The 13267-nt window shown below is 45.3% G+C and overlaps 1 protein-coding gene and 1 non-coding gene across 2 annotated transcripts in view; both read left to right on the forward strand.

Moving 5' to 3' along the window:
- PPP1R13B (protein phosphatase 1 regulatory subunit 13B) overlaps positions 1 to 13267 on the forward strand; it is a 66522-nt gene that overhangs the window by 21612 nt on the left and 31643 nt on the right. The window contains exon 4 of the mRNA XM_047079989.1: positions 4416 to 4492. Within this exon, the coding sequence (XP_046935945.1) occupies positions 4416 to 4492 (77 nt within the window). The remainder of the gene's footprint in view (positions 1 to 4415; positions 4493 to 13267) is intronic.
- Positions 5274 to 5435, forward strand: LOC124512653 (U1 spliceosomal RNA). Its single transcript, XR_006962177.1, has one exon. It is a non-coding gene; the product is annotated as a U1 spliceosomal RNA (small nuclear RNA).

The following is a 13267-nucleotide window of genomic DNA, read 5'->3' on the forward strand; positions in this document are numbered from 1 at the left end:
GTTCGAGCCCCGCGTCGGGCTCTGTGCTAACAGCTCAGAGCCTGGAGCCTGCTTCGGATTCTGTGTCTCTCCCTCTGTCTACCCCTCCCCTGCTCATGCTCTGTGTCTCTCTGTCTCTCAATAATAAATAAACGTTAAAAAATTTTTTTTAAAGAATAAATAATATGGGGCACCTGGGTGGCGCAGTCGGTTAAGCGTCCGACTTCAGCCAGGTCACGATCTCACGGTCTGTGAGTTCGAGCCCTGCGTCAGGCTCTGGGCTGATGGCTCAGAGCCTGGAGCCTGCTTCCGATTCTGTGTCTCCCTCTCTCTCTGCCCCTCCCCCGTTCATGCTCTGTGTCTCTCTGTCCCAAAAATAAATAAACGTTGAAAAAAAAATTAAAAAAAAAATAAATAAAGAATAAACAATAAAGGGACATCCTTTTGTAAAAAGAATATTCCCTTATTGCACATGATTCCCTTTTATTTGTATTTTATCAGAAAAGACATTGTGCTCCTAGAATGAGCTACCAGCTACTTTAAAATCATGTTTCCACGGTTGTAAGTGGAGTTCAGTGCTGTTTTTACAATGCACCTTCACTTCTGGGCTTGCTTCTATCTGCTGCTGGCCATCTGGAGTCAGGAGACCAGATCCAGCTCCTCGTCCGCTTTTGCCTTAGCCGAGGGCCCTGCCTCTCTGCCCAAAAGCCTCCCAAGAAGGAGGGCTAGACTAGCTGACAGCTGAAGTGCTATTCTCGTGCGGAGAATTTGTATCAGCTCCCTGGCCGAGCTCTCCAAAGACTTACATCCCTCTTGGGCCTAGCTACACTTAACTTAAAGGTTTTGTGATTTACTCGTACTAACACAGTATGTGTACATCCCCGTTAATGTCCTGGGTGGAGGGATGGGGGTAAGGCCTTATTCTCACCTCACGGAGTTCAGAAGCGTCAGGGATACTTAAAAGAGAGCTGTTCAGGCGCGAGAAAGGTGACAGCGCTGACCTCCGGTGGACCTTCATCATCACCCCACAGCACTGCTCAGCCCAGGGGTGCTGACACAGCAGGTGCACAGATGGGAGGAGAGGATGTTGAGCTGCGTGGCATGAAGGAGACTGCCGTCAGCACAGAGCAGAGTACTTAGAGAAGGCAGACTAGGGACCTTGAGGGATGAGCGGGATGCGGAGGGGAGAATGCAGGGCACCGGGATGAGGAAGATCCCAGGAAGGTGCGGTGATGGGGAATTCACGGGGCGACCCGGGCTGGCTGGGACTGTTGGGCAGCACTGGAAGAACCAAGTTCATCGCAACTTTCATGGCTTTGCAGAACTTCCGGCAAAGTCCCTGCCATCCTACTCGGCACTCCTCAGCTTGGCTTAGGTGGCATTTGTAGTAGGACCCTACCCACCTCTTCAGCCTCCCTGCCCCTTCTTTCTCCGTTTCAGCCACGTCCCTCCTGGCATCTTCATTCTCTGTTGTCCCCAGATCACAAGGCCGTCCCCACACGCTGCCCCCCGTGCTCTCCCCTCGGCCCTGGTTTCTCTGCCTGTGCTCGGGCGTACTGCGCCCCTGTCTCAGAACCCAAGGAAGGAGACGGCACGGCACGTAAAACAGGTGCTTTGTTCCGTTTTGTTCGTGTTCACTGAGCTGCTCCTCCGGTTCAGACTTTAAGCAGCCGGAGTTGAGGATCCAAGGCTCATGTTTCCTCTGTGCTTCCCACGGAGCTGAGTACAAGGTCGTTGTCACCGACTGATGTCATTTAAAAGGGATTAACGTCTGTGGTTAAGCATCCGACTCCTGATTCTGGCTCAGGTCGTGATCTCCCAGTTTGTGAGTTTGAGCCCCATGTCAGCGTGGAGCTTGCTTGGGATTCTCTCTCTCCCTGTCTCTCTGCCCCTCCCCTGCTCGCTCACTCACTCGCTCACTCTCTCAAAAATAAACTTTAAAAAAAGGGGATTAATTAATTACATTTGAGTGTTTATTGTGTAGAACTACAAGATACATAACAAAAAGTAAAAGACCTGCCTCACCAGAATGGTAGATTCTCTATTTGGAAGCTAGAGGAGAGCGTAGAGAATGTTCCCTTCCCATCACCTGTACACTTCGGGGACAAGCTTGGAATGGAAAGTAACTCGATGAAGGCCGTATGCAGAGCACAGAGTAGACCCCAGGGGCCGGTGCACTGGAGTTGGGAGCGAGGCTGCTTACTTAGCGTGGGACTTGGGCAAATGACTTCCCATCCCTGCGCCCTGTCTCCTCATCTGCAGGGTGCATAGGGCTGTGATTGGGGTTAGTGAGGTGACCTGCAAAGTGCTCACTAAATGTCACCTCTTAGGATTCACTATTTTCTGACTCTAAATTGCAAGGTCTTCAGGTTTCTTTACCATCAAAGATTAAGTGGCACTTGGTATAATTTTCATGTTGTGTGTCTCATAGTATTCTAATTTCTTGATAGCCTGTTGTTTGGAAGAGGCAGAAATGATGAAATATTAAATTAACCTGAACACGTTATTCCTTAAAAATACCAAGAATAACTAAGAATTTAATTAACCCCGTAAATTGGTAGATGCCACAGTTTAAGGGAAGTGCGTGTGTGTGTGGGGGGGTGTGTGTGTGCACGTGTGTGCGTGTGTGATTCCTGCTACTAGGAAACTACTCTAGATTCCGTGAAATGGCTGTTGTATACCGTATGCCTGTGTTCATTTGCGTGCCATGCCACAAATATTTGGTTAACCTCTTTTTGAATTTCCGCTTCCCTAAGGACCCTTTTTCGGATATTCTGTTACTTGTCCCGCATCTTTCCCCATCAGATGTACTATATATTTATGTACTATATAACTCTGCTGAATACATAAAAAGAGTAAGATATTTCTATTCCCCCAAGAACCAGTCTTTGCCCCCTTGGGGACAATTCACTGTCTTTGAGAATGCATGCTTTAAGGTGAAGCGAGTCATATTTCCATTATAGCATTTTTCTGCAAATTTTCAAAGTAATAGGAAAGATATAGAACAAAAGTGTTTTCCTTTTACTTTTTTTTTTTTAAACATGAGGTTTATGTGCCTTTGAAGTCATGCATTTTAAGTACTAAAGTAGGCTCTGGAGTGCAGTAATTCTCCAGTTACATTAAGTAATAGGTAATAGCTGTAGGGGCAGGCACTGGACACACCAAAGACCTTGGTCTCTGTGACCTCAGAGTCACCAGGTGCACAATTGTGCAGCATGCTTCATTTTGTTTAAAAAACAAAAATATGACAGGGCAGGAGCACCTGGGTGGCTCGGTGGGTTGAGTGCCCGTCTCTTGATTTCAGCTCAGGTCGTGATCCCAGGGTCGTGGGATTGAGCCCTGTATCGGGCTCCACACTGAGTGTGGAGCCTGCTTGGGAGTGTATCTCTCTTTCTCCCTCTGGCCCTCTCCCCCCTTTCAGGTGCTCTCTCAAATTAAAAAATATATATATTTTATTTTATTTTATTTTTTTTCAACGTTTATTTATTTTTGGGACAGAGAGAGACAGAGCATGAACGGGGGAGGGGCAGAGAGAGAGGGAGACACAGAATTGGAAACAGGCTCCAGGCTCTGAGCCATCAGCCCAGAGCCCGACGCGGGGCTCGAACTCATGGACCGCGAGATCGTGACCTGGCTGAAGTCGGACGCTTAACCGACTGCGCCACCCAGGCGCCCCAAAAAATATATATATTTTAAAAAATATGACAGGACATATAATTTCTCCAGTTTAAATTTGAAGCCTTTTGGGGGAAACATTTTTTTAATGTTTATTCATTTATTTTTGAGAGAGAGAGAGAGAGAGAGACAACACAAACAGGGGTGGGACAAAGAGAGAGGGGGAGACACAGAATCCAAAGCAGGCTCCAGGCTCTGAGCTGTCAACACAGGGCTCGAACTCATGAACCATGAAATCATGACCTGAGCTGAAGTCGGATACTTAACCTACTGAGCCACCCAGGCTCCCCGAAACATTGGAATTTTTATGGAATAAAGAAGAATTCTTAAGACTGCCTGATTTGTGTTGGTGCCCCATGTCAGTGGGGACCCTGTCAGTGAAGATCAGTTCTGTGCACCAGTGTGATTTCTGGATATTCAGTTCTGTTTGAGTCCCTGATAAAATATAAAAGTCTTTAAGAAATGTTTAATAAAAATGAGTTGTGGTAAAATACATATAACATCAAACTTACCATCTTGACCATTTTTTAAGTGTTAGAAATCTTTCAGTGTAAGTCATTTCAAGATTCTGAAAATAGAGAAAAAAATTTCACGTAAACAACTTCATAAGAATTAATTATAAAGCATTTTTTCAACTGTTTTAAGTGTTGAATTGTTCAGCCTGATAATTTATACTTGTGTTGAATAAATAAGCGAAGGGATGGGAGGATATCATCGTACTAATACGTCTGTTAGTAAGGCTGGCCTTCTCATTTCTTCAGGTGGCCGTCAGACCCAAGAGCAGAGAACTCAGAGAAATGTAATAAATGTACCTGCAGAAAAACGCACAGAAAATGGCGTAAGTAATAGCGAATCAAATTGAAGTTTTTAAATTGCTTTTTACAGGTACTAATGGGGTTGGATTATAATTTACTTTTAAAGAACTCCTTTGGGGGTAGAAAGTGTCATTTCCATGGAATATTTCCAAACTTGTGAAGTTCTGCAGCGTCTCTGGTGGTCTTACCGGTTCTAACAGTGTGGCCCGCGCACAGCTGAGCGGCAGCAGCTTTCCTCAGTGCGTGTGACAGTGACCCGGGCCCTGGGAGCGATGGCCTCCGTGTCTAAGAGGTGAACAGGCAGACTTGCCTCGTGCTTCATGTTGATGTCTTAATCCTTCTGTCAGGCTCTGAAAGACAAAATGGCTGGTGAGTTGAAGTCTTCCTCGTCGTCGCCTCCAGCGGAGAGGACTTCCTTCGTCAGATGGCATGGCACGGGGGAGACCGGGCCTGACGGGTGGGCAGGGAGGGCACGCATCCCCGTGGGGGAGCAGCGTTAGGAAATGTTGGCGTGTGCTGCGAGTGTGAGCGGAAATGAGGGCGTGGAGGTGAGTGAGAGCACGATGAAGAACGAGAGGGGTTTTTGATGTGATCTTTCTGGAAATCTTAGTAATGACTTTTCCAAATGATCTTCGGGCTAGAGAACTCGCGTCTTTTTCTGGCTTTGCCACCAACTAGGTGCGTGACCTTGGGCGAGTTACCTCCTGGCACAGAGCTTGCACGGCCAGACGTGGGGAAAGAGCACACGGTCCGGAGCGTGGAGGGCCCATAGTCCCACATGGGCTTTAGAACCTTCTAGCTAGAATACTTACCTGGCAGGGGAGACACCATGATCAGGAAGGTGGTTTTCCCAGGGCGAGGCTTGCCCATTGCACTGCGGGCGTGCTGACCCCTGCGATTTCCCCAAATGTGGGAAACTCGACTGCATAATTTGTGGTAGTGGGGGACTGCGTTCGCGCTCTCCAAAAAGAACCTTCTAGCTAGCTAAATTTGAGCAAGTGGCTTTGCCTCTCTACTTGCCAACTTAGTATGACTGAAATGTGACTTTTGTTTTTTTATGGGCTACTGTTGTGACTTTAGGTGATCGCCTCCTCTCTCTCTCTCTCTGTAAGATGAGGGTATTAGCGCCTTTCCCCTTTTTTCCACTTCCCTTTCCCTCCTACCTTCTAGCTCATGCGGTTATACTTCTATGTTGTCGAGGTTGGTAATATTTGTACTGTTGTCTAAGCCTCTTGAAAACCATTCAGTAGTGTTTATTATTTTAGATTCTGCAGAGCCAGATGGTATACTAGATTCTATTTTCTTTTCCTTGCCTCCAACCTCATAATCCTTGTGCCACTCAGAACTCTTCCTGATGTCAAGGGTATGGATTCTCCTTCCTTAGCCTCCAATTTCTTTTTTTTTTTTTTTTTTAATTTTTTTTTTCAACGTTTATTTATTTTTGGGGCAGAGAGAGACAGAGCATGAACGGGGGAGGGGCAGAGAGAGAGGGAGACACAGAATCAGAAACAGGCTCCAGGCTCTGAGCCATCAGCCCAGAGCCTGACGCGGGGCTCGAACTCACGGACCGCGAGATCGTGACCTGGCTGAAGTCGGACGCTTAACCGACTGCGCCACCCAGGCGCCCCAGCCTCCAATTTCTAAAGGCCGTTGCACAAATCCTCTTCTCCTGCCTTCAAATCTAGAGCCTCTGTGAGGTTCTGCCAGGCATATCTGCTTCAGGAAGTCTCAAGAAATAAATGGCCAGACCCCAGTAAATGGGCAGTACTTTTGGCTCGGTGAGTCTGGGGTGGGCCTGGAAAGCTCCCCATATGACCGTGTTGCCCTGTCTGGTGTGAGAAACTCCAGGTTACATGCATACGCTGTCATAAGCATTCAGAACTTGTGCAGCCGAATTGCGAAGATTCTTTTGAGTTCTAAGATTGCCCGTGACCTGAACTTCAGGGAAGGATAAATCTATCGAGTGTTAGGTGCTCTGTATCGAAGTCGGGGTTGTGCATATGATACGGGGAAAGGACTCAGAAGGAGAGGATTCCAGTCCTAAAGTGACTTCTGATGTTTTCACGTGATGGGTCTGTGATCTTTTCCCTGATGAAGTTGTTTCTTCACGGAGAGATGATATTTCTGTCTCAAGATCAACAAAACTGAAACCTGACAGCAAAATTAAAAATGTGTCTGTAGCCTTTATGTGAGTTTTTAATTAGAGGAAGGCAGAGAGCCGTCGGGGGATGTAACTTTGCACTGGCAGCATCACATCAAAGACGCTGCTGTATTTTATGGCACACACACCTGCCTGTTAAGCCCAATAACGCATTACATTTGCAGAGTCCTTACTGTCTACAGAGCACTTTCACGTGCAGTTTTAAAGTTCATAAGATGTTAAAAACCTCTTTCTTCCAAACTGTTTTGTATATACCCTGGACAGAGAACCCTCTGCTCTGTGGGCTGCAGCGTCCAGGAGTAGATCAAGCAGCAGCTGCAGGAGGAGGGTGTGTAGGCTGAAAGAGGACAGGAAACCGAGTTGCTATGATTCGTGCCCATGAGCAGCTGCTGGGGCAAGAAGGTGGGGACTTCCGCTGTCCAAAAGTCGCAGGTCAGCAAGTCAGGTTTTCTGAGAAAGAAATGCCCAGACCACTGGCCTTTCGGCTCAATGAGTCTGGGAACCTCCAGGCTACGTGCACACACTGTCTTAAGCATTCAGAACTTACTTGTCCAGGGGCGTCTTGGGGGCTCAGTCGGTTAAGCCTCCAGCCCTTGATTCTGGCTCAGGTCACGCTCTCACGGTTTGTGAGTTCAAGCCCTGCGTCAGGCTCTGTGCTGACAATGCAGAACCTACTTGGAATTATCTCCCTCTCTCTCTGCCCCTCCCTCTCTCTTTCCCTTTCTCAAAATAAACTTTATTTAAAAAAAAAAAAAAGAACTTGTCCAACATCTTTGGAGATCTGGTTTAACTATGTAATATAAAGGCAAATGGATTTTTTCCTCATTGTATATACTTGTGTCGGGGCTCCCCAGGCCCACCCCTAGTTTCAGTGGTTTACCAGGAGGACCCACAGGACTCGGGATCTAGCTGTGCTCACGTCTGGGATTTCCTGTGTGAGAGGACACAGAGTTGTGTGGGACGAAGTCTGAGGACACCAGGCACCAGCTTCTAAGAGTCCTTCCCCGGCGGAGCCACACGGGATGCGCTCAGTCCTCCCAACCACCAGCTAGGACGACAGGTGCGACACGTTGTCGACCAGGGAAGCTCAGTAGAGCCCCAGTGCCCGGGGTCCCTACTAAGAGCCAGTCCCGTGGGCAGCCTCTCTGTAGCAAATAGGAAAGCACCAGACTCCCAGAAGGAAGCAAGTATTTAACACAAACCATATTACTCGCACAAACATTTTAGGTTCAGCGAGCCTCTCATCACTTCTGGGAATGGTGGGATCCCTCCCCAATCTGAGTTCCCAGAGGGCAACCCAGGGCTCGCCTTTAAGCAGGCCTGTTAGGAGAGCGGTTTGAGGTCTGTGGTGTGGATGCTTCTGTCCAGCACCGTTTCACGTAGGTGTCCTGGGAGTGCTTTTTCCTGTTTCTCTGTGAGTCAGTTCCTGCTCTATTCCAGTACGTGTGGTAAGCTGCTGAGGCCAGTTGATCCGTCCCCTACCCCCCACTTCTAAGCGCTTTGTAGTTTTAGCTCCTGGATGTGGGTCCGTGATGTACTGTGAGTTGATTTTTGTGTATGGTGCATGAAGTAGGGTCTGGATTTGTTCTCTTGCCTGTAAAAATACCTAGTTACCCTTGCAGCATTTGGTGAAAAGACTGTTATTCCCCATTGAATTGTCTTGGCACCTTTGTCAAATCAAAATTAGCCATAAATGTGAGAGTTTATTTTTGGAAGTATTTGTTATTAATATTGTGACTTGGTCCCCCTGTGTAACATATGGTACCTGGGACTCACCTGTGCCTAGTGTCTCCAAATCAAGTAACATTTCAAGTGTCTAGAGAATAAACTTGTAGATTCCACGTCTAGAGTCAAAGGTTGCCAGTTTCAAGACGTGACTCTTGTATGATGCACCTGGGACTGTCCAGTCTCCCCTCGTCTAGTTCAAGTGTGTCTCAGGTCTGCTAGGGTGCTTATTTTGTGGCTGCTGTCTGTTCACTTCTGACCATTTTTGTTGTCTCCTCTCCTGTTAGTTTATTTCTGTGGTTTTATATTATTTGATGCCAAAATCCCTTTACTGTCATGTATTGGTTTGGGGATTTAAGGACATTAGGATTAAATAATCCTCCATTGTAAGCAAGATGAGGTGTGGATTTCTTTCAGTTTTCCCTGTTGGGATTTGTTGAGTATACTGATTCTGAGTGTTACCATCTATCAACATGTCTGGAAAATTCTCTACTATTATCTGTGCAGGTATTTCTTCTTCCATATTCTTATTTTTGTTTTCTGGAATGCTTATTAGACATGTTATATCTTTCATTTTATTCTCCTTTTCTCTTAATTTTAATGTTTTATTCTTGAGAGAGAGAGAGAGAGCACGTGAGCAGGGGAGGGGCAGAGAGGGAGACACAGAATCGGAAGCAGGCTCTAGGCTCTGAGCTGTCAGCACAGAGCCCGAGGCGGGGCTCGAACTCACTAGCCGTGAGATCATGACCTGAGCAGAAGTCGGAGGCTTAACTGACTGGCTACCCAGGTGCTCCAATTTCTCTCTTTTTTTAAGTTTATTTTTGAGAGAGAGAGAGAGACAGAGAAAGAGACAGAGTGGGGGGGAGGGGCAGTGAGAGAGAGAGAGAGAGAGAGAGAGAGAGAGAGAGAGAGAGAGAGAATCCCATGCAGGCTCTGTGCTGTCAGGGCAGATCCCAACATGGGGCTCAATCCCATGACCCTGGGATCATGACCTGAACCAAAATCAAGAGTCGGATGCTGAACTGACTGAACCAGCCACCCAGGCACCCTGCTTACTTTCTCTTTTATGTTTTTACTTTCTTTGTCTCTTTATGTTGTGTTCTGGGTAGTTTCTTAGGATATATATTTCAGTTAATGAATTGTGTCTTTACTTGTATTTATTTGGATGTTTAGTATATATAATGTACTTTAAATATTATTTATTACAAAAAAAACAAGACACAATCTGGGAGAAAATACTTGCAAATCTTATATCTGACAAAGGACTTGTATCCAGAATATGTGAAGAGCTCTTAAAACCCAATAAGAAAATAAACAACCCAGTTTAGAAAGAAACAGATAGGGGTACCTGTCTTGAGATTCTCTCTCTCTCCCTCTCTCTCTGCCCCTCCCCAACTTGTGTGTGCATGCACTCTCCCCCCTAAAAAACTTAAAAATTTAAATAAATAAGCAAACAAACAAATAAGAAACAGGGAAAAGATTTGAATAAATGTTTCACCAAAGAATATATGTTAGGGTAAGCACATGGAAAAATGTTCAACATCATTAGTCTTTAGGAAAATACAATTTAAAACCACACTGTCAGAAATACCACCTATTGGAATGTCTAAAACTAAAAAGACTCACCCTAAGAAGTGTTGATGAGACTGTGGAGAGCCCAGAACTCTCAAACACTGCTGTTGGGAATGTAAGGTGGTACAATTTGGAAAACTGTGACAGTTTCTTTAAAACTTGGACATGAATCTTTTATGTGATCTGAGTATTTACCGAAGAGAAAAGAAAGCAAATGTTTACACAGACTTATACATGGATGTTCATAGCATTTTGATTTATGGTACCCAAAATCTGGAGGCAAAATTAATGTCTAGTAACAGGTGAATGGACAGAAAACATTGCACGTCTGTATGGTGAGATCTTACGAGCAGTAATGAGGAGCAAACCACTGATACCTGAGGCAGCATGGACGGATCTCACTGTGCTGAAAAGCCAGACCACAAAGTACATAACTGCTTCATTCTCTGTGCATAAAACTCTAGGAAATGTGGACCAACCTCTAGTGGCAGAAGATAGATCGGTGGTGGCCTGTGAACCTGGGAGCCGGGTGCAAGGAGGAGGCGGGAGGGGGAGCCACAAAGACACAAGGCCCCAGGGTACAAGCCAGCTTCAGTGTTCCGTCATTGCCCAGAGCTTCCGCCACCTCTCTGTAACTTCCTCACTGGTGTGTCAGCCCAGCGATGCTGTCAAAAATAGGTGTTTATGTTTCATCTTACCTTGTAGGTGCGGTGATCAGGAGTACAGTTCTGTGTGTCTTGGGGGCCGTGCTGTCGGACACAGAGCAGTTCCCGTGGTGTTTTGCTTGTAGCTCTCGGGCGGCATGTGGTGGTTTTTCTCTTCGCGTTATTTGTGTTCCTTGATAGCCCTGTTTTCCTGCTGATCTTTCCAGCCTTGATCGTTCCTAGCTGCTTGCCTTGGGTATAAATCTGTGTTGAACCAAACTGAATTTATTTGGGTGAGTTTTAATCGTAAGAGTAATTCGCGTTTGTAGGATAAAATAGCATATTACGGTACTATTACAGGGGGCGGGGAGCCAGTATACGTTTTAGATACTAGTTGACTCTTAGTAATTTGTGAGGCTTAGTAATTTTGGAATACGAAATACTTCAGCTCCAGAATAGAGTGAAGTGTTAGAGAGACTCAGTGTCACTGAATGTTTTTTGGGATACAAATAAGTCTACATGTTTATAATATTTATCTTGATATCATTATCACCTATTTCATTTGCCCTCCAAACCTGAACATTTATAACCATGGAGACGGCAGAAAGATAAGTGATTTAATGTGCTAGAAGATTATGTGGGTATAAATGGATTTGACCAGGGGCGCCTGGGTGGCTCAGTTGGTTGAGCGGCTGACTTCGGCTCAGGTCATGATCTCGCAGTCCATGAGTTCGAGCCCTGCGTCAGGCTCTGTGCTGACAGCTCGGAGCCTGGAGCCTGTTTCAGATTCTGTGTCTCCCTCTCTCTGACCCTCCCCTGTTCGTGCTCTGTCTCTCTCTGTCTCAAAGATAAATAAACATTAAAAAAAAAATTAAATGGATTTGATCATAATTATTTTGTCAGAGTTTTGTTTTAAGGCATGTTGGTCATTTTTGGAGTGACATTACACGTGAGAATCCAGTTATACTTCAAAAAATCAAAAAATCAGTTAATAGTTTCAAACAAATATCTCATTATGATTACATTCCCACATAGGATGCTGGCTGTTTGGTCTAATTTTTTATTTTTTACATTTTTTTATTGTGAAATATACAGAAGAATGTGTAAAATACGCACAGGTGAAGAAATTACTAAAAAAACAAAACAAAACAAAACCCTGTTCAGATAACGACGACCTAGGCTTAAATTTCTCTCTGTTCTTTCTAAAACAATTCTGTCCAATTTATTTTGGTTTTAGGCCAGAGATCTAAAAGCAAGGTGTTTGGTGATGGCTACTTGAAGTCTGTTTCAAATTCCACAGCGGTGTTTTTGGAGATAGGTGTGTAAACAAATCACAGTACAGTGTGGGAAGCGCAGTAAAAGTAGAACAAGGCACCAGAGTAATAGGCTATGGTTTGGTTAACTTACTGAGGTGGGTATCAGGGAAGATCTCCCCGCAGAGGTCAGACGAGTCTGCAAAGGTACAGGGAAGAGCACAAGGCGCTCTGAGAAGCAGAGATCGAGAAACACGGTGGGGACGACAGAGCATAAATTGTGGGGACGAGGAGGGGGTGATGCTGAAGAGGGAAGAGAGCTGAAGTGTGCTGGTCAGGGAGCAGCGGGATCTTCACTGTGCCACAAGCTGGGACTTAATCCTGTAGGGTATTAAGATCTGTATGCTGAAAACTGTAGAAAGCTTATGAAGGAAATTGAAGAAGATACGAAGAAATGGAAAAACATTCTGTGCTCATGGATTGGAAGAATAAATATTGTTAAAATGTCAGTACTACCCAAGCAATCTACACATTCAATGCGATCCCGATCAAAATTGCACCAGCATTCTTCTCGAAGCTAGAACAAGCAATCCTGAAATTTGTATGGAACCACCAAAGACCCCGAATAGCCAAAGTAATATTGAAGAAGAAAACCAAAGTGGGAGGCATCACAGTCCCAGACTCCAGCCTCTACTACAAAGCTGTAATCATCAAGACAGCATGGTATTGGCACAAAAACAGACACAGAGACCAATAGAATAGAATAGGGACTCCAGAATTGAACCCACAAAAGTATGGCCAACTAATCTTCCGACAAAGCAGGAAAGAATATCCAATGGAAAAAAGGCAGTCTCTTTAACAAATGGTGCTGGGAGAACTGGACAGCAACATGCGGAAGAATGAAACTAGACCACTTTCTTACACCATTCACAAAAATACACTCATAATGGATGAAGGACCAGAATGTGAGACAGGAAACCGTCAAAACCCTAGAGGAGAAAGCAAGAAAAAAACCTCTCTGACCTCAGCCGCAGCAATTTCTTACTTGACACATCTCCAGAGGCAAGGGAATTAAAAGCAAAAATGAACTACTGGGACCTCATGAAGATAAAAAGCTTCTCCACTGCAAAGGAAACAGTCAACAAAACTAAAAGGCAACCGACGGAATGGGAAAAGATATTTGCAAATGACATATCGGACAAAGGGCTAGTATCCAAAATCTATAAAGAACTCACCAAACTCCACACCCGAAAAGCAAATAATCCAGTGAAGAAATGGGCAGAAGACATCAATAGACACTTCTCTGAAGAAGACATCCAGGTGGCCAACAGGCACATGAGAAGATGCTCAATGTCACTCCTCATCAGGGAAATACAAATCAAAACCACACCGAGATATCACCTCACACCAGTCAGAGTGGCTAAAATGAACAAATCAGGAGAC

This window comes from Lynx rufus, unplaced genomic scaffold, assembly GCF_022079265.1.
Source record: "Lynx rufus isolate CCGP_SWC_20201006 ecotype Redwood Valley unplaced genomic scaffold, mLynRuf1.p SCAF_17, whole genome shotgun sequence".
Lineage (NCBI taxonomy): Eukaryota > Metazoa > Chordata > Mammalia > Carnivora > Felidae > Lynx > Lynx rufus.